Source organism: Durio zibethinus, chromosome 22 (genome assembly GCF_047325235.1).
Source record: "Durio zibethinus cultivar Kanyao isolate XHJ-2024 chromosome 22, ASM4732523v1, whole genome shotgun sequence".
In the NCBI taxonomy this organism is placed as follows: domain Eukaryota; kingdom Viridiplantae; phylum Streptophyta; class Magnoliopsida; order Malvales; family Malvaceae; genus Durio; species Durio zibethinus.
Window position 1 is genome coordinate 22,468,812 of NC_143183.1, and position 19,610 is coordinate 22,488,421.

At 36.1% G+C, this 19,610-nt stretch overlaps 1 protein-coding gene across 17 annotated transcripts in view; it reads right to left on the reverse strand.

Moving 5' to 3' along the window:
- Positions 1-19,610, reverse strand: part of LOC111306962 (uncharacterized) — a 38,554-nt gene that overhangs the window by 1,267 nt on the left and 17,677 nt on the right. For 14 of the 17 annotated variants that reach the window (XM_089751960.1, XM_089751958.1, XM_089751957.1 and 11 more), the window contains 29 exons: positions 19,064-19,339; positions 18,190-18,864; positions 17,299-17,514; positions 15,927-16,030; positions 14,589-14,884; positions 14,401-14,485; positions 12,948-13,655; positions 12,509-12,827; positions 12,107-12,265; positions 11,855-12,018; positions 11,548-11,728; positions 11,179-11,445; positions 10,854-11,060; positions 10,497-10,551; positions 9,893-10,023; positions 9,289-9,786; positions 8,318-9,148; positions 8,147-8,223; positions 6,413-6,866; positions 6,170-6,256; positions 4,970-5,125; positions 4,690-4,874; positions 3,537-4,073; positions 2,695-2,872; positions 2,452-2,594; positions 2,227-2,353; positions 1,586-1,807; positions 372-728; positions 26-184 (listed from right to left, as the gene is read on the reverse strand). In XM_089751960.1, the coding sequence (XP_089608086.1) occupies positions 26-184; positions 372-728; positions 1,586-1,807; positions 2,227-2,353; positions 2,452-2,594; positions 2,695-2,872; positions 3,537-4,073; positions 4,690-4,874; positions 4,970-5,125; positions 6,170-6,256; positions 6,413-6,866; positions 8,147-8,223; positions 8,318-9,148; positions 9,289-9,786; positions 9,893-10,023; positions 10,497-10,551; positions 10,854-11,060; positions 11,179-11,445; positions 11,548-11,728; positions 11,855-12,018; positions 12,107-12,265; positions 12,509-12,827; positions 12,948-13,655; positions 14,401-14,485; positions 14,589-14,884; positions 15,927-16,030; positions 17,299-17,514; positions 18,190-18,864; positions 19,064-19,339 (7,854 nt within the window). The remainder of the gene's footprint in view (positions 1-25; positions 185-371; positions 729-1,585; positions 1,808-2,226; positions 2,354-2,451; positions 2,595-2,694; positions 2,873-3,536; positions 4,074-4,689; positions 4,875-4,969; positions 5,126-6,169; positions 6,257-6,412; positions 6,867-8,146; positions 8,224-8,317; positions 9,149-9,288; positions 9,787-9,892; positions 10,024-10,496; positions 10,552-10,853; positions 11,061-11,178; positions 11,446-11,547; positions 11,729-11,854; positions 12,019-12,106; positions 12,266-12,508; positions 12,828-12,947; positions 13,656-14,400; positions 14,486-14,588; positions 14,885-15,926; positions 16,031-17,298; positions 17,515-18,189; positions 18,865-19,063; positions 19,340-19,610) is intronic. The other 3 variants (XM_089751959.1, XR_016332131.1, XM_089751964.1) reach the window with 3 other exon arrangements.

Here is a 19,610-nt window from a genome sequence, read left to right on the forward strand (position 1 = left end):
TTTCCAGCAAATTTAGTTGACCTACTTGCAATAATATTATTCTTCGATGAGTAACCATAAGTATTTTTCCCTTTGGTAGTAAGAAATGATCTTCATATGCATCTGATAGTGCAAATTTTCCACGTACTTTGAATAGATCAACCTGGCCAAAGAAAGAACCTGATTGCGCCAATTGCAATATGACCTTCAAGATGAACACAAATGCCAGTAGGTTAAAGTGTTGTACTCATAACATAAGCAGGTGATCATCAAACCAAATTTTCAAACATAAATAAAACACAGACAAGTAAATGCAAAAGTCCCACTTGCCCTTTTACTTAATGTATTCAAAGCCAACTACACCTGAGAAGAAGGCATAAGAAATAAAGTACCTGTCCTTGTGCTTTGTACTGATCATATGGTCGAAGCAAATTATCACCACTAACTACACGAGGCAGCCTCCTGCGGAGAAGCTGTTCATCCGAACCTATAGCAGATGCGATCTTCATTCTCATAGCATTTGCACCTTCAGTAGTTTTTGACAAAAGATCCAGAACCCCACTCACAGGCTGCGCAGCTGCTCCTATTATGCCTTTTCCAACACCCTGAACAAAGCCCTCAACACCAGAAGTTTTTGCACCTTCAAGAGGCTTTGTTAATATGCCAGTAACTCCTCTGAACAGGCCTTTTGCTAGTGCCCCACCCCCTTCTCTAATAATATCACCTAAGTCCTCAACACCCTTGTTCTCCTGCAAAAAAAGCAAATTGAAAAGAACTTGTGAGAGTTTCTAGATGGTTAACTGCACAGCACCAGACAGTTATTTCCCAAGAAGAAGCCTATTGGATGACTAATGGCTTTAATAGACAACAGCATAGCATTTATGTAACAACAGCATGAGCAGGAGAAAGAGGAAAAAAAGGTTGACCCTCAACTAATTGTTCGATCATATTGTTGTTCAGGTGGTGAAATAACTGCTTCCTAATCCTATGGTAACCTCCTGTTGCTATTCTATTAAGTTATAAGGTGCAGAAGACAATATTTACCCTTACTGCACATTAAACCCTATAACACATCCTACAAGTGTTCCTTTTTTTTACCAGAAAATTTCTTTCCATTATAAACATTTATTAATGCCACCACTGTTAGAAATGCTTCAAGGGTGTAGACAAATAAATCAGAAGGGAAACTAAAGATGGAATACCAAAGCAAGAAGTGGTTTTATTAATCAATTATTAACTTATGCTTTCATTTTCAATCAATCATTCAACCATCTAAATCACCCCATTAAAAATTTACTTATTAACTATCAATCAAATGATAATAGGAAGATATAACAGACACATCACTTTTGTCAGTTATTCAACAGTTACACACAAGTCATCCATCTCTCAGGGTTTAAGGTTATTAAACACACCTTTCAAATAGATCAAGCCCCTGAGCAGTAAACAAAGCACGTCATAGCTTTATACAGTTATTTGCAGACCCATGATACACATAAATGAGCAAGAAAACATTTTGCAAATAATTAGTGTAGCATGGACAAATCAGCACAAACTTGGCAACAAGTGTAGGCTTAGTAATCCAAATTTTGGGTTTGTGACATACCTGTCTCTGTCGGCTTTGAATGAATTTCTTATCCATTGATAAAGCAGCCACTCCTTTACTCATATGTCCAAGAGCACTACTTGCATTGCCCAATATATCAAGGCCAGAGAGCAATTGAAGTGGTTGACCAAGAAGATCCTTTTTGATGTTTGAAATAGCATTATTAATCATAGTACTTTGCCTCATGCATACATTCTCATGAAATCTTTGATTTATCTTGACCTGTTATTCAACAGTTATATTACAATGTGTATAACCAACGACAAATAGCTCATGAAAGTTAGTTTAGAAAACATTGAGATATATATAGCTCAGAGAGTAGCTAGTGCTACTTCATCCATAGATTAGTACTTAATTAATGGAAAATACAGTAGTTCATATAGAGTCACAGTTCAGTCTTATGCCACCAAACCCTTGTAATTACCAAAACAATTGAATCTATCAACATATTTACTGCAACTTTGATATCTGTATTTGGAGGCCATGACTCTTAACAGATATTTATTACAGCAAGTTTCTGCATGTTTTTCTAGCTTCCATATACTTACACGTGGTTTTCAGATCCAGCCAGAGAATTGAAGGTCAAAATAAAGAAAGATCTACAAATGAGGAAACAAAAATGGATTAAACATGCAACTTACGGTCATATTCTCAGTGTTCCCTAATGCAGTCATTAGCGATGACCAAAAACCAAGCACTCCCCTAGGTCGTTGGCTAGGTGACATAGCCATGGACACTTTCAGTCGAACTTCTGAGATGTCGAGAACCCTGGATTAGGGGTTAAATACGAGTGATAAGCCTCAAGCAATCAAATACAGAGCAAAGCACATTTCGAATATGAAAATCATAGAAAGGTTCTCACATACCCAATTTGAATGATTGGATCAACTGACACAGCTGTAGTTTTAGCATCATATAACCTACTGAGATTGATCTGCTGCATCATCTCATGAATGCGCCATATAATAGGTTCATGAATGTTTATTAAAAATGCAGAATTATCAGGGCCCTGGTCATAAGCCAATCAAAATGAATACAGCTAGATGAGTGACTAAGATAGTAAAAAAACCAACACACTGCTCAAGACTTTTTAGAGTTAACATGCTCACATGGAAACCTATATATGGATAGACACATAGATCCAGTGATCCATTTGTCTGTAGAGTCACAGAAATTTTCAAAATATGGTCAGTCTCCTGCCCAATTTTCTGTGGCCTGAAGAGAACTGGTGTTAGAGTTAATGGTAACTGGTTATCCATTTGAATTCCTCTCATTCTTAATTTGAACCTGAAATAACAAAAAGATATAATCAGTAAACAGTCACAAATAGCGAGACAACAGGGAAATGTTTTGGACATCTATTCTGCCTGCATAATAAGTAAACAGTTTATTAGGTTCTCTGCAGAATAGCGTGCCACAATGCAGAGCTATGCTAAATCTAAGGCTTTCGATTCACAAATTTAGAGCCTTCTTTGAGGCGAGAAGGGAAAGAAAAAAAAGTGTAGGGCCCCCTTATTATTTCAGATGCACAACCAAGTTCAGAACTTTTTAGTACTAAAGTTGCATATACAATGAATTTATGCATAAGAAAAACACATGTAACAGCATAATTTATACATGATTGTACTTGCAATAAGTAATCCTATGAATATTGAATGGATCAAGGAAACTCCACAATGAGTTAACAGGCAGTTTATCACTTGAAATGGAACAGCCAACAAAAGCAGGCATCATGAAACCAATGATACGGAATAATTTAATTGGTTTCATGAATAAAACCAAGTTAACTTTTTTACCATAAGGCATGCTATGACTGGATCAAATAAAAAATTTACGGAATTTTCTTTTGTAGCAATGGAGCAATTCTTTATGGGGCAAGAAAGTTTACATTGTGATAACATAAATCTTGCTTTATTGCAGCATTCCAGCATTAATTAAAAGCAGCGCATACCTGCTAAACCCAGAGCCCAAGCCAGTTGAATATGCCAAATGAAGATTTTGCACTGAAAGGTATAGTATCTCCTCAGGCGTATGGTCAATAATGGAGACCCCAAGCTCAGCAAGCTCAACAATAAAATGAAACTCACATTCTGAGGCGGACTGCAATTGCTGTTGATGAGACTCATTTCTAGAGAGCTCTGATAACGAGGATGGTATCCTTTGGCTAATGATTGCTGTAGGCTCATTTTCAGGCATCCAGTCACTGATTTTAACAACATTTACTTTTTCTTCTTTTAGGATGGTAACCCGTAAAGCTCTGGCAGGTCCTGAGACATCAAAGGGCTGGTGATAAAAAATCTCATCAATGTTGTACTTTTCTGACCTTGATGGGTCAGTCCCATCCGCAAGGATTTCCAACAAATGCTGACGACCAAGATCTTCCCATAAGAAAGAAACAGCAGTGTTGGGAAGAAGAAAGTGCCATGAATCATTGGTACCATCCACTTGCCGGCAGCGAATGGGTAAGGAAATGGAACGATTTTCAATCCTGTTCCCAGAAGATAATAACATTACAAAATGAAAGAGAAGATGAAAGAAACACAAAAAGGAATTTAAGAAAGGGGATATATGCATGTAGAACTCGAAAAATCCGACCAGAGCTGAAATATCTACCCAGCATGCCCAAAAACTAACCTGATCCAACCCCATTTGACTCTAATAGCGAATGACCTGAACCTGAATTACCTGAGTCAGAAGCAACACAAGCCCAAATGGAACTGAATAGTCCAAAATTTAAATTGAGTATAACTTTTATTCTTTTCTCATTTTAAACTTCGACTTAGATAAGAAATAATATCTACTATAATACAAATCATTTGAACAAATGACCTGAACTTGAACTCTATTTGAAATAATTTAAAAAAGTGAACAACCCAAATTGAGCATTTTGAAACCCAAAGTGACCCAAAATCAAGATGACCTATACCATAACCCAACCCCAAAATGACTTGATGCAAACTGACCCAACCAGAACCCAACTAGACCATCCAGCGTCCCAGCCACTCTTATATGCCTGGGAAACAGGACAAATGTAAACAGTAAAGCAGATAAAAAGAAGCATTTAAAGAAGTTTTAAAAGTATATGCACAGTTGTAACATGTAACCTGTAAGGACTTGATGAGGAATTTGGGCGGAAGATAACTTCGTAGCGTGAGCTTTTTGTTCCACTCCTAACTTCAACCTTAAAAAATAACTGATCACTTCCATTGTCATTTTTCAAAGAAACACGCATCACTCCTTCACTAGAAACACTAAAAGGTGAACTCCACTTGTATCCATCTACCCGCAACTGAAATAAAAATAAGTCCAATTAGTTAAAGTGGATGTAATAATAATATGTGCAGGGAAATATATTGAATCACTGATATGACTGATTACACTGACCTTCAACATCTCAACTTTTGAAGAACTCTGCCATCCAAAGGGTTTTGGAGGATCAGTAGGATGAATCCATTCCACTGTCTGAGAATCACACTGCTGCAGGCAAAGACTAAAACCAATCCTATTGACAAACAGCATGTATGGCTGAAGATGAATGACCTGAACATCAACCATTTTTAGTAATTACTAACTGACTAAGAAATCTATAAACAAATATCAATAAACTAATTTTTATGCTTGACTGCTTCAAAACCTAAACTTCCCTTATTCAGTCTTAACATCTACGTAGAAGCTTTTAAGCACATGCCAGCACACAGAGCTTCCTTGTCTTGAATCATTATAACATCCTTTAAATTCTGATTCAATACTAGTGGCTAACAGGCTGAACAATGATGATTTACAAATCCTATAGGTTACTCAGATAATCTACAGTTAAGAATCGTCAGATCAGATTTATCGGGTTAGTAAATACCAACAAAGGAATAAAGGAGTATTTCCCAAAAGAAGATCCCAACATCTTGAATAGCTTTCTTAAACTACATGGCTTTATGTACATAAGAAACAATAATGTTAATTAGTCTGGTGTATAAGAAATTTCTCATGAAAATTCACAACCTCCAATCTACCGCAACATAATCTTTTTGCCTGAGTATGTTGCAGCAAAGTTTTGGTTTTTGTTTATAGGAAGAGTCTATCATGGAACATTGAATATAATAATAAGGAAGCATAAGAAGATTGCAATATCAAGGGACTAGTGATTAAAATTCATGTAACCACAGCTAGAAATTTAGAACATTGAATCTCTAAGGCCGAAGCAGGACACTAACTGGGTGCCAACTTGTTTAATAGAAATAAGCAGAAACAAGTAACACATAAGGAATAACTGTTTCCGGGATCATGGCTGCAATGGTCTGAATGCCTACTGACAACTATATCCTATGCAATAAGAGGAGAAAAAGATGGCATAGACCGTAAAAGTCTCAATTAAGGTACGAATCACAATGAGGGCCAAAATTTAAAAGGATGGGTAGCAGTAACTTCCAGAAGTTAAAACAATATTACTAAAAAAAAGAAGCACCAATGAGGAAAACAATGTATAAGAAATAAAAAGAATAAAACTATTATAGTCTTATTACGTGAGAGGAACCAAGAACCACAATAAAATATAAAACATCATCAATCTTTTAGAGACTAGTTTTCCACCTTTGTTCTGTCTGAGGTCATATTCACTAGAGCTGAAAGCTTATAGTAGAACCCATCCGAACTGAATGCTTTTACATCAACACGTTCCTGGAATATAAGTTACATTTCAGTTAGAGTCACAAATGGCTGAAACGCCACCAAACAATTTATCAGAAGCATTACCCCTTTCCACCTAGCCCACAAAAGAGAAAAAGCAAATAAGATTCATAAGCATGTAGACATCTTGACCCACTAACATATTACCTTCTTTTCAAGATCAAGAAGAGAAATCCCAGGACTGTAAATTTCAGAATCACGGATAGCCACAGCTATGCCAACCCATGGGGATACGTATGTATCTTTTTGCGATGGAAACAGCATAACACCACTACGACCAGCAGAGTCTTGTGGGGAAAGCATACTAGCTATTGGACTGGTGTCCTCAATAGCTTCAAGTACTTGGATGTTTCTCCTAAGACCAGAATGTCTCCTTTCTGCTGAGTACGAAGGGGTCCTCAAAACTGTTCTCGCAGATTTAACTGCCCTAGATAGTGAGCGTGAATCCATGTCTGCACTATCTGAACCTTCAATTTCTACCACTTGGTAAGCTAGAGGTAGAGATGAATCATTAATAATCCAATATGGAACAAAAAACCTTATCGTCTTTGGTGCGGCACTGGTTCCTCCCATATCACGTTCAATGCTCACACGCAATTTCCTGCAACACCATATGATAAGATCATGGTTAACATAAGCCAGATTTTTTTTTTCACAAGAAAAAAACTTAATGGAATGCAGTTGAAGAAATCTCTAGAATAAAACTATTTTATTCTTCTATATTTTTCCTTGTTACAACGCTAGAATTGCATGAAAATATATAGGCTAAAGACTGAATATTCTCAGCCTTAAAACCTAAGATTTTCATGCATTAAAACAGCTAATCAAAGGAGTAATTTACTCTCTACATATAATAGGAAAATATTTAATAGATTTGGTATAATTACCCAAATCACTCCTTATTCTAAAAATAAGAGACGTAACTAAAATAGACAAAGTCAACTAATCAACTAATAATGAAAATTAGATTTCCACAGCAGTAAGCCTAAGACTGTTCACACAATTAGTGATTAATTTATCACTTACCCAAGTTCTTTATTTTTCAGTAAATGAGTTAATCATCAAGGAACATATATAATCAATAATCATATACATATTCCTTTCACTTATCTTATGAATCCATTATCGATAAAAGTGAGAGAGAACTGTGGCATCATATTTGACACCAGTCAGGTTTCTGTACACTTGGAGCTGACCATTCTCAAGGAGAAATAAACATAAGAGGAATCGTGTATCATTTCCTTCCATTTATTTTCTTAACAAGTTTCTAACTACAGCATTAAGAATGGGGGCATCAATTAAGAGGATCATACAGCAAAAATCAGACACAGTTTCTTACATATTTAGGATCACAACAGCACACATACACCTATTGTGAAAAAATCTTAAACTAATTTAGCATGGGACAAAGCATCAAAATCATTTATTTATGCGGAATCAGCATACCAATCTGGAACTAGGATAATTTTTTAAAAGGATGTAGTGAAAATTAAATGTAGATGTAAATGTAAATTTAAATGTCAAAACAGTAAATATAGTTAAACAATAGCATACTTTCTGTTACCCTGTCCTTTAAAATAGGTGTTCTGTATTTAAAACCTATATTGCTCAAGAATAACTACATGTTGTTGTGAGGGAAAAGTCTAGCAACAGAATGAAATTTCTGAAGGAAGTTCAAGTTCAGTTTATATTAAACCTCAGTCATTTCATTAGTATTTGAACATTAGGGAAAAGGACCCAGACATTGCAAAGTAAGAAGCAGAGGAAAAATGTAGTAATTTATGCAGTATCCTCTCACACTGACAAATCACAAGATATGTAGAAACCAAAATTATTAGAGATAACCACCCATGAAAAAAAAAAAAAAAATGGAGCCACAACCTTTTACTTTGCAGGTGGAACATCCAGAAAGATGAAATGTGAGCACTGGAAGAAAGATCCAGAATAAGAACTGGGTCCTGCAAATAACAATGCATTCACCACAAAGATTTAATACACGGCTTGCAGAGGGGAAAAAACCATGCATTGTCAGATTAAAGTTAAACCCATTACCTTTTCCAGAACCCAACCACCCTGTACAAGAAATGTAAGATATATAGGTCTTTGAATGTCCACTGAATATATATGAGCACTCTTGCGTGAAGATATGATACCATGCTCTCGCTCAATATAGTTCCCTTCTTTTGCCTTTTCCCATATTTTGAATTCAGCTGGACAAGACAGTCGATTTTCCAACTTCAAAGGAGAATTAACAGAGATCTTCCAATCATAAACAGGTTGATTAAGCTCTGTATGAAGGGCTGATGCATCTGCACCTACACTGAGCCAAATTTGTCTACTTCCAACAGTAGGGCAACAACAAAGAAGCACATCCTTCTTCTCAAGTTGACTTAACAAAAGAGCAAAATTGGGCATTTTGCTTCCTTGTGGCAAAGTATTTTTACTATATAGCGAACAATGGTCTAAGAAAGGCTGGTCCTTTCCACTTGCAAAACTAGAAGTGACAGCGACAACAATGTTATGACCCCAAGCATATGGGGGCTGAGGATAATCAACACTAGGACGAACATGTAGGCACTGATCAGATGCTTTAGATGTACTTCCACATGGTAAAACAGTAGAACATCCAGGGCTTATGGTAGTGAAGTCACTCTTTATACAACTTACTCCTTGCGCAGCAATTTGTTGTCTTGTTCGGATCCAACGCCTCCTGCGCACAACATCATGACCAGATTTAATATGCGACTTTGAAGTTGGGGTCCATCTCAGACATTGAAAGTCAGGACCATAAGCCCAGCCATCTTCATCAACAAATTGGGATTTATCAATAGTCCATGTTGATATCCATTGCCACCCATTGGGAAGGGGAGGTTCAAAAAAATCCTTCAAGACAAAGGTGAATTAAGAATATACATAATGCCAAGAAAGCAGAATGGCGAGAAAGAAGAGACAAACGTGTATTGATGGTCATGCAACAAAAAAATCCCGAGAAGATGGAAGCAGTTATATGCAAAATCACTAACCTTTGATGAATATGAAAAGTCTTTAGTGCTCCAGCGCCCTGGTTCATTACTTCGAAAACCAGACCACTTATTGCCCCAACCAGAAATTGGTTGATAGCACTGATTTTCAAAGATTTCTTCTACCACTAAGTTATGACTGCCTGATCCTGAATCTGGAATCATTGATACATGACATACTGAAATATCCAAATTAACATCAGAATCATTTACAACTGTTGCAAGACCCCTGAAAATAGCATGCTTCTTTCCATTTTTCATGACAACTTCCATTGCAATAAATTCGCCTTGGAATGATTTGGGGGCTACTGACAATGGAAGCAATGAACGAATGCTCTGCCATGAACCCTCTGTTCCAAGCCTAACCCAGAAACCTATATCCTTGTCAAAAGCATCCTTGCTTTCTGCATCTCTTTGAAAATTTGCAGTTGTATTCCTCTCAAAATAGGAAGTGGAAACAAAGAGGTATCCGTGGTCATGCATATCTTCAACATTGTGGGACTGAACCAGTAAAAGAGGACAGTAAAGAAATGACAGAAACTAAAATTCCATTGAAACAAAGAAACGTGAAGTAATTGGACCCAACATGCAGAAAAGAGTAACACACCTTTCTCCTCAATTGATATGATTCAATCTTCTGAGTATCATTTCGTTGAGACAGCATCCTTGATGAAGATACCTTCTTTAAAATATTGGCAGCATGCCCAACAGGAAAAGAAAGTGCACCAACAACTTCACCTGCTTTATTAAATTCCGAAATGAAGAGACTATAGCAAACATATAAAAGTTCATGTTTGAATAAAGAGAATGACTTGAGCAGAATAAGTGAATACTTTATGTATATTAAAGAATTTGAAAAAAAAAAAAAAACTCCAGAAGAATATTATTTACTTAGAAGCTATCACCAGACAAAACTAAATCCATACATAACAAATTAATGCATAGTGGAGAACAAATGAAAGAGTAGAGTAGCTTAACAAGTGAACCACACAGTAATGAATACAAAAAACTTGTGACACAAATTTCTATGGCCATATAAATAGTCTTATTACCAAACGTACATGAAATTGAATGCAATGAACATAAACTCATAAAAGTGTAAGAGGCACACAGATTTTGCATCACAAGCAACAAAAACTAGAAAAACTTCAATATCTAGTTTTTATGTGAATTCCTATTTTAACTCAAGTTGATGCACCAATAAAACATACCTTTACCAGCTTTTGCTGACAGGTTTGTTACCTCCACCTCCAATTTAGCAACCCCCTGTGACAGCACATGCAGAAATTCCTTAGCAATTTGGAAAACAAGAGCTATTGCATAGCAGCTCTTGTGTTCCCGATCAACATCACAGCTTTCGCTTAATTGTGCTTATCAGAACACAACATTTAACTATAATGGAATTTTTTACTACTCTTGATTAGCTTACATACCTTACTTTTAGAGCAATATGAATATGTTAGCTATTTGCACTGAAGATCCACAAATTAAATTGTGCCTACTTTTAACAGTAAAGAAGAATAAACAACATAAAGGAAAAGAATAAAATTGTTAAATACACAACAGACCTTATGAGGAACTTCAAACATGAAAACTTCATTCCACTTTGCAATGCCTTTATTTGGGTACTCCATGTCTGAAACTAAGGGCTTCACACATTTTGTCCTTGCACTCTGGGGGAAAAGTTTTTGCTGTTCTGTTGCTTGACTATCAATGACAAGGCGCAAAGCACAAAAGAAGTTATGGCTATTACCATCATCAATTATAGGTAAATCCTGCCAAATATGAACAAGTAATATTTTAGTTTAGAAGCAATCAAATAATAAATGAGCATATACTGGCCAAAAAAAACGAAAGGAGCGTATGTTGCAAAAGCTTCAATCATAATAGAACCTTGGCAACAAGAATCTGCACAGCAACATAATAGCGAGCTTCCCAAGATTCCTCTGCTACATTTAACCTGTCTGAAAACCTTGCAGGTGGAACCCAAACTGAAGCACAGTTACCATGATGAAGTTGGTCGACCACCTCTGAATTCTGCTCAATCCTTTTCAGGAACAGATCATTCCCAAGTTTATTCTCTACTATCACAGTTTGTAAATCCTCTTCATCCAGGGCGGAAAAGGCCAGATCTTCATTTTCAGAATGAGCACCAGCCTCCTGAGAAAGAATAACTAGTTAGATATTTGAAGGTAAATATGCAGTATCAAAATCAACTCAGAATCTTCTTAAAACAAAATCGAGGTGCAATTTCCAATTGACCTCAATCAGCTTCGTCGCTTTATGTTCAAGCTCTAACTGTCGTCTCCATGAAAGAATGGTCTCTACTAAAGTATCAAGATTCGCTGCACTGATATTTATATTCACAATGTTGGTAGTGGCAATGCGCATCCTCTTCCCAAGTCTTGATGGTGAATTCACATTGGTATCATATGTTTCAAACCTTGAGAAAAACAAAGATAAATAATATTTAACAAAGGGCATCAAATTCATTACAAACTGGTGTACTTTCTTTTTTGTGGCTCTCTCATAGTAGGCATATAGTAACTAGAATAAGGCAGAAACTAACTTGAATATGCCATCAAATGGCTCCACCAAGGGCTCCCATGTTTCTAACTGCGTATTAAAAGTTGAAGCAGCAATAGACGAAATGAGGACTGCATTCATAGCCTCCAGCCGACCGTGTGTCACTAACTTGATGTTGGCAATGGTCATGTCAAATAGCGGTGTCATCTAAAAGGGTACAATTAATACATCATAAACAGAAGGCAATATCCTGTCAAATGGTCTAGAGTGTACTTTTTTTTTCCAGAAAACATACCATTCCGTGTAGGCTGTCTAAAACAGTTAGAGAGAAGTATCTTAGTTTAATCTCAGCAGTTACATTTTCCCGTGTCTTCGGCTTCACAGAATCACCAATAGTGTAAGCCAACCGCAGTGATGGCCTTTTCATATCAGAACGTGCAAGAAAAGTACAAGCCTACAGAAAAAAAAAAAAAAAGGCAGCCAAAAATGCAATCATCTGTCCTTTCTTCCCAGTAAAAATTCAGAGAATGAAGAGCCATAGGCTAAGGAAGATTATATCAGACCTGAGCTTACATAAAAAAAGTAAACTTTTTAATAAACTTGTTTGTTTCACATTTTAAGAAAGACTTTATCTTAGATAACCCAAAAATTCAAAGTGACGATCATGGACTATGAGTTTAATGAGTATTATCTTAACCTGATTTTCAACTTTCCAAATGCTCCAGCACTGGGATGCCTTTGAGCTCAAAGATCTGGAAATGGGCACTTCCAGAATGTTGGCCGGGTTAACAAGATCCAGCCTCGGGCAGCAAAAGAAATCGACACACGGGGCTTCATCTGTTCTAGAAGCTATACACCCCAAAGAAGCATAACCAGGGGGGGCAATTGGGTACCAGAAGAAAACTTCATCAAAACCTTTCCCCATAATATGGGCAACTTTAGTAAATTGGACAGGCTTTGCAGATATTTCTGGATCCTCAGACTTAAAAATTATGCCCATAGCAGGAGGTTCTAAGCTGGAAAGGAGAAAACACAATGCCAAATGTTAACAGAAACTCATAAAGAGATCACAAAAATATGTATAATGATAAAAAGAGTTTGACAAAGAAACATTCCAAGATAAAAATAATTCTAACCCTTCCATTATGCAATCGCCCACTATGGCATACCCACTGCGTGAAATAGGCCGCCAAATTGACACTGGTCTATGGAGGTCACTGCCCCTGTCCCACCACATTCTCTCAAAATGAGGGGTTGACATGTAACAACTAGTTGCTCTTGAAATTGACCTGAGAATGTCCCACCCAGATGAACTAGCACTCTGGTTACTTGTTTGCTGACTAACATGATCATTGTCCACAGCAAACCCATGCACAGATTCATTAATAGATGCGTAGGACCAAAATGAATTCCAGAGTAGAAGATGACTCAGATCAGAACTATTTTCTTGGGAAGGGCATTCAGTTGAAGAATGGGCATAAAATGATCCAAGAACATTGTCCAAACGCCAGATGCTAAATCCAGAATTACAATGCTGATTTGATGGTGCATTCAGCATGCATTCTGAATAAGTTGTAGATGTTACAAGATCAGAGCGCAGGCAATAAACAACATGATTTGGTGGTGGATGTTTTCCCATATTTGCTACACAACCCATTGAAGTATAACCTGGGGGCGGAACAGGCATCCATAGGGAACAATCACTGTCAACATCAGAATGGCCTTCCACTCCTTCCAATCCAAGGACGGGAGAGAGAAAACCAATAAGATTAAAACCCACTGGCTTCCGCACACGCCCATATGTATTGCTTACTGATAGTACTGCCTGTGAAGGAGGAATTGGCCTGGCGAACAATAGAATGAAAAGCATATTAATAGTAAAACATAAAAAGATTAAGATATTGATGAAAGATAATGTAAATCTTGCTCATACAAAAAATAATTACATGAAAAAAAACCATTTATATTGAGGACAGGTGGATAATATCTTTCTTCAAAAAGATAACTCAGTGCAAAGAGCATTAGCCAGAGAGATTGTGAAAGTAAAATCAATTAAAGCCCAAATTAAAAAAGAAAGAAAAAAGTGAACAGAAACATAAAAGTGCATCAAAAATTTCTAACAGACAACAAATACTGGTTCTAAACCATGGAATTCTACTGAACCTAAGGCTCCTACTAAAATAATACTAGAATTATCAAGCATTCCATCTTAATATATCAAAAAGAAGAATAAAAACTCACTTCAAAGACACCTTCCTAGCCCCAATTCCCAGTTATAATCTCTCTTGGCCAACAATATATCCCCAGAAATGTCCGAAAATAAAAGACCCAAAGACAGAAACTCAGACTAAAAATGAACGAAGACACAACCCATTCAACGCCCAACTCATCCTCAGAAAAAGCTCATACATCAACAACATGAAGATAGATGTCAACACCAGACCACGACCCAGTTTCAATTTATAGTTTAATAGATAATTAACCAAATTACCAACCTAAAACAAATTACAGTATGGAAGAAAACAGAAACAAAGAACCCTAAACCTCAAGTCTTTAACCATAATTGGAACATGGGCAATCATGTTTTACCTAGATGTCACACAATCTCCCAATATAACATAGTTTGATGGAGCTTGTGGTCTCCAAATGGTAAGATTGTTATGAGATCCATTCTCTGCAGACACAATAAAACAGGATGGAATAAGAAAATAAAAAATAATAAAAAAAATTAAATAGTGAGATAAAGCATCACACTACTCCACTAAATTGAAGAAAACCTTTAGGTGACACCCAAATTCTGTCGAAATTGATGCAGGGAGCCAGAGGAATTGCATTTCCAAATTGTATTGCAGAAGCGGCTTGATTCTGAAGGTTAAGTAGAAGAGAAATTGCACCTAATGAAAGATGAATACAAATATCAGTTGACATTAGAGACATGTTTGTTTTCTCTTTAATGGAAGTATATCCCCCCGAAATATCCAGTGGATCCAGAATGATAAGACCAGAACCAGCCTCAACAGTCAGATCCTTCACCAGGGCACGAATCCAGGTATCATTTTCCTTTGATGCATACCTGTTCATAAGATAAATACAAAACAAAAATAAAAAATAAAAAAGATAAACAAAAACACATTTACATTATTCTCATCAACTGCTTGGTTTTCATTAAAAGAGCGAAAGGATATTGTTCAAAAACCATATATGAAATAAAACAGAATATTTGGCAAAACAAACGGGAAAAATAGAGAGGGAGAATGCTGCCACAAATATTAGAAACTATACAAAAACCAATAGAAGAGAAATTCCGGAACAACAAAACAACATTCATGTCAATTGGACATATCATCAGTCAAGTGTCTTAACAGTTCTACGCAAGAAATAATATAAGCTCTATTAAAGAAAAATAGGTAATACCGTAATAGAACTTGTTTTTATGTCAGCATAAAATTGAAACTTAAAGCACAGCTTGATAAATAAGTTAGCAAAGAGCAAATATTTCTGTTCACTGAACTATATTGACCAAACAAGTGTCAATGATAAAGAATAAAGAAAGAATAGTAAGTACATCATCATTTATTAATGGACTTCCAGATTAATGTTCTTTGATAGAAGGAAATTAATACACACACAGACATAATGCATGCTTTGACTTAAACACTGCAGTTTCATCTACATAGGGAAAATTAGCATACATGGTTACCATCCATTTTTCCCACCATCCATACATGGTAAATCAAGACATGCACACACATATTATGGGCTAGTCATATACATACATCTCCTAATCTGCCAACCTGAAGTGCCCAGACACAAATATGTTAAGAGAGAGAGAGAGAGAGAGAGAGAGAGCAGATCTTGGGTGGTTTAGATCCTCTTGTACCAATATACATAATCTTCTCTACAACCATCTTTTTTGTCAATTTTCTGTCCAACTTCTAACCAAATGAAATGGATGCTACAACTTTATCTTTCCTCCTACCATTCTTTCATACTAAACAGTTGAAAATAAAATCCCTTTGAGAAATCATTTAATGCCTCTTAGCAAGCACCAGCAAAATGAGAATAACCATGAGAAGATACAAAGATATTGAAACAAGGTCTTATGCTACTCTTACATGAAGTTCAAATCCATTTTTGCACGCAAAAGCTTTTCACCATAAGATGAATCATCCAGATAAGACTTGGTACCATCAAAGAACGTGAACTCTGGAGAAACAACCTAACCACAGATAAGTAATTTTAATCAGGTAATGCAAAATAAGGAAAATTAAAGTTCAAGAACGATGAGAGATAAATCCTAATTAGCCAAGAAATATAACCAGATCAAAGGCATATCAAGGAAAAAAAAATTCAATTCAACTGTAAACATATTTCCAATACTATCACGTCAAGCCAAGGAATCAACACTTGCGGATCCCTATTTGGCAACTGTTTGGTACTAATGCATGCAAAATGCAAGAATTACTACGCTGAGAACTATAGCAGCAGCAAGGACAATTAAGGTCTCTAAACAAAGCCCAATGTTAAGGATAGGTACACCACAAGTCCATAATGCAAGTGACCTACAAATGGATACTCTCACAAGTACGGACAGATATACATACTGGCAATTGGTCAAATCAGCTCCATATACATAAGAAAGAAAGGAGCTCTCTGTAAGCCACTGGTACTCTTTCTGAGGCAGAGCAGTTTACAATATTGTAAGAAATGCATATCACATCCCCAAGGGGACGCCTATTCCAAGTTAGTATTTGTTTCATGCTTAGTTTCCTAACAATCTATTTCATCATTTGCAGCATCAGAGGGACAAGATTCTGAAAAAGAGCACATTCAAATTCTGAAGCAATGGTTAAAAATGCCAACAGAAGTGTGATTGCAGTAGAGGGTAGAAAAACAATATGAGATGCATGTGGAGGCCAATTATTGAAAATCTTTCCTATAAACTGCTTCATTTCAACAGTTAACGGAATAGCAAGAATATTAATAAGATACAATGATGTTCCAAAACCATGTCCCAAATGAAGAGAAACCAATGTTTTTATAACATTCACTCTACAGAGTGAAACCAAAACAAGCACAAATAATTCATGATAATACATTACAAAAAGTTCAAGCCCATGAAGCTTAGACCACAGTGATCCCTTGAGATATTCTAGACCAAACTTATTTGTTTAATTATTCACTTTAAAGAAGAGAAAAACTACCATAAAACCAAATAAAGGATCAGAGTTCACAGTTTTAAAAGAGGGGCAAGGGAAAGTAAAGTTCACAGTTTTAAAAGAGTGGGGGTGTAAAGTTCATAGTTTAAAAGAAAGGCAGGGGAAAAGTAAGTGCCGGTAGCAGATGGAATAACAGCAGGAAAATCTAAATACAAACAAACAATATAGACTTTAATGTGAAAAGCCAACAGCTATAAGTTTTCTTTTTTAAATCCAGCTTAAAGGATTATTTAATATAGGCAAGAACTATTAATGGAATTATACCTACCTGCGCTTCAAAAGTGAAACTCTGTACAACATTCAGGTCATCTTGTAAATGTGAAGAAGTCTCTGGAGTGTTTATTAACTCCATATTTTCTACAATCTTCTTGTCACCAGTGGTATTTAAATTATCCATCAACAATAGTTCAACATCATCTTCTGGTGAGACTGAGTAGCTGCTATCATTGCTCAAGTACGTATACTTTCTCAAAAGACAACCAGTCTGATGAATGAAATTTTGAAAAACAGAAAAAAAATGAAAAGGATAGCATTTACAATCAAGAATCTTTAAAATAAAGAAAATTCTAAAGAAAATTACATATGACAGCAATTCTAAATCATGGCCATCAAGTAACCCATTAACACAAACATCAAGTATAAACTTCCGTTTATATAGTGTAAAACCATTCAAAGAATAACTCAACCTTAAGACATGCCATAAGAATGTGTTTGTGCACGTGAGAGAGATGGAGCAAGAACATTATTCTATGTTACAACACTGTAAGAACACCGTATTCTTGAAGCCAAACCATATTAATCAGTATGTAAAATTTATAAATGTCATACTTTAGAGGTAAGTCACTCAAATAAGCAAACAAGGAATGAAAGCCAAGACCAATTTGTCAGTGCCCATACATATTCTTCTCACAGGTACTATTACTATTTAGTATGATCAATTTAAGATTAGTTGTGAAAAGCCATGCACTTTATTCAGAATGATTCTGCGGTTGGCTATTTTCTACAGTGACAAAAATACAATACAACACAGACATACAAACACTTGTACTCAGAAACATTCCAGTTCATGTCCCTACCATTTCTCATTAATGTTTTCTTTTACACAAAGTAGATGAAAGAGTTCTCCTAATTAAACACAAAAGTGCAGAAGCACAAATACCTCAATTTTAACGTTGACAAATCGCAACCTCTTACCACGCCCAATGATCACAATAGGATGAAATTTTGCAGAGTGCAACTCCTTCGCATCATTCTCTTCACTTAAAACGATGGTCTTTCCACAACCATCATATGTATACTCATCAATGCCATGGTAATCAGCAACCAACTGTCTACTCGGTGACAAGTGCACAACATCTTCATTCTGTCTATAAACACTATCAGAAAGCACAATGCTATTGTTTTTACTAATTGGATCATTCTTGGGGTCCATTGTTTCTTCCCTTCCAGTTATTGCCCCCAATGCTGGCACAAAAAACTCACCCAAAGCAAGAAGGAAATCCGGCACAACAAGTACTCGAGGCTGCTGAACTCGAAGCACAGAGGATTGGGAGGTTGATCGCCATCTGTAATCCATCAAGAACATTGTTGAAATTGGTACATCCAAGTCAAGACCAGCTTCAGAATTCACTCTGCTAAAGCTGCTCTTGTTTAATAAGTATGGAAAGTTTCCAGTGGAAGCTTGTTTGGAAGCATCAGCAGATGATCCAAGCATGAGCCGCATTTCAGGCTTCGTATTGGAGCGGATATCAAGAATAGAAAAAGTGGGAATTGTCACATACAGATCTGTTTCTGACAATGAAGTCATGCGGTATGATACCCAAAGACCTTCTAGCTAAAAAAAGAAAGAGTACGAATCAGTGAAGGCATGAAACATTCAATAAATAAAAAAATTCAATTAAAGCTATTAGCTTGTTGCTTAACAGCTAAAAACAATACGTGTTTAGCCAAGAGCAAAACATTACATAAGCAAACAAAATTTCTAGCCACAAAAGAAACAATAATAATAATAATTAGTAAATATCAACACTTACAGCTATACAAGCTAAAGGTGAATCCTCATGAATGCCATTACACAACTCCAACAGTGCATAATTGACTTCAACTGCCACAATGGTTACACTACGTGATAGAAGCATTTGACTATTCATGTTGACCTTATCAACCAGTAGCCTCATTGTATCTTTAGAACCAGATTTGCTGCCACGGAAACTTGGAGGGAGCCTTGGGGCTTCATTTAAATTCATAGTTGTACAATTCTGAATAACATCATATTCTTTATCAGACATTACACCATGCAAAAAACCAACCTGCAAAGAAGAACATCAAAAGGAATTAACTGAAGAATTATAAAGTAACTGCTAAAAAGGAACCTCAAAAGGCATCACCAGCAAGGTACTCCAATCAAAGAAAGTCAAATTCATCAAACAATCAATATATGGTATAAACTTAAGAAATAAAATTAACTAATATTAAGAATTTAAATTTATGAAAAATAGAGGAAGGGATACACCCTTGATATTTGGCAAGATATAATGAAATAAATTGGAAATAATGTAGCCTCCATTAGTGTAAGGCTTG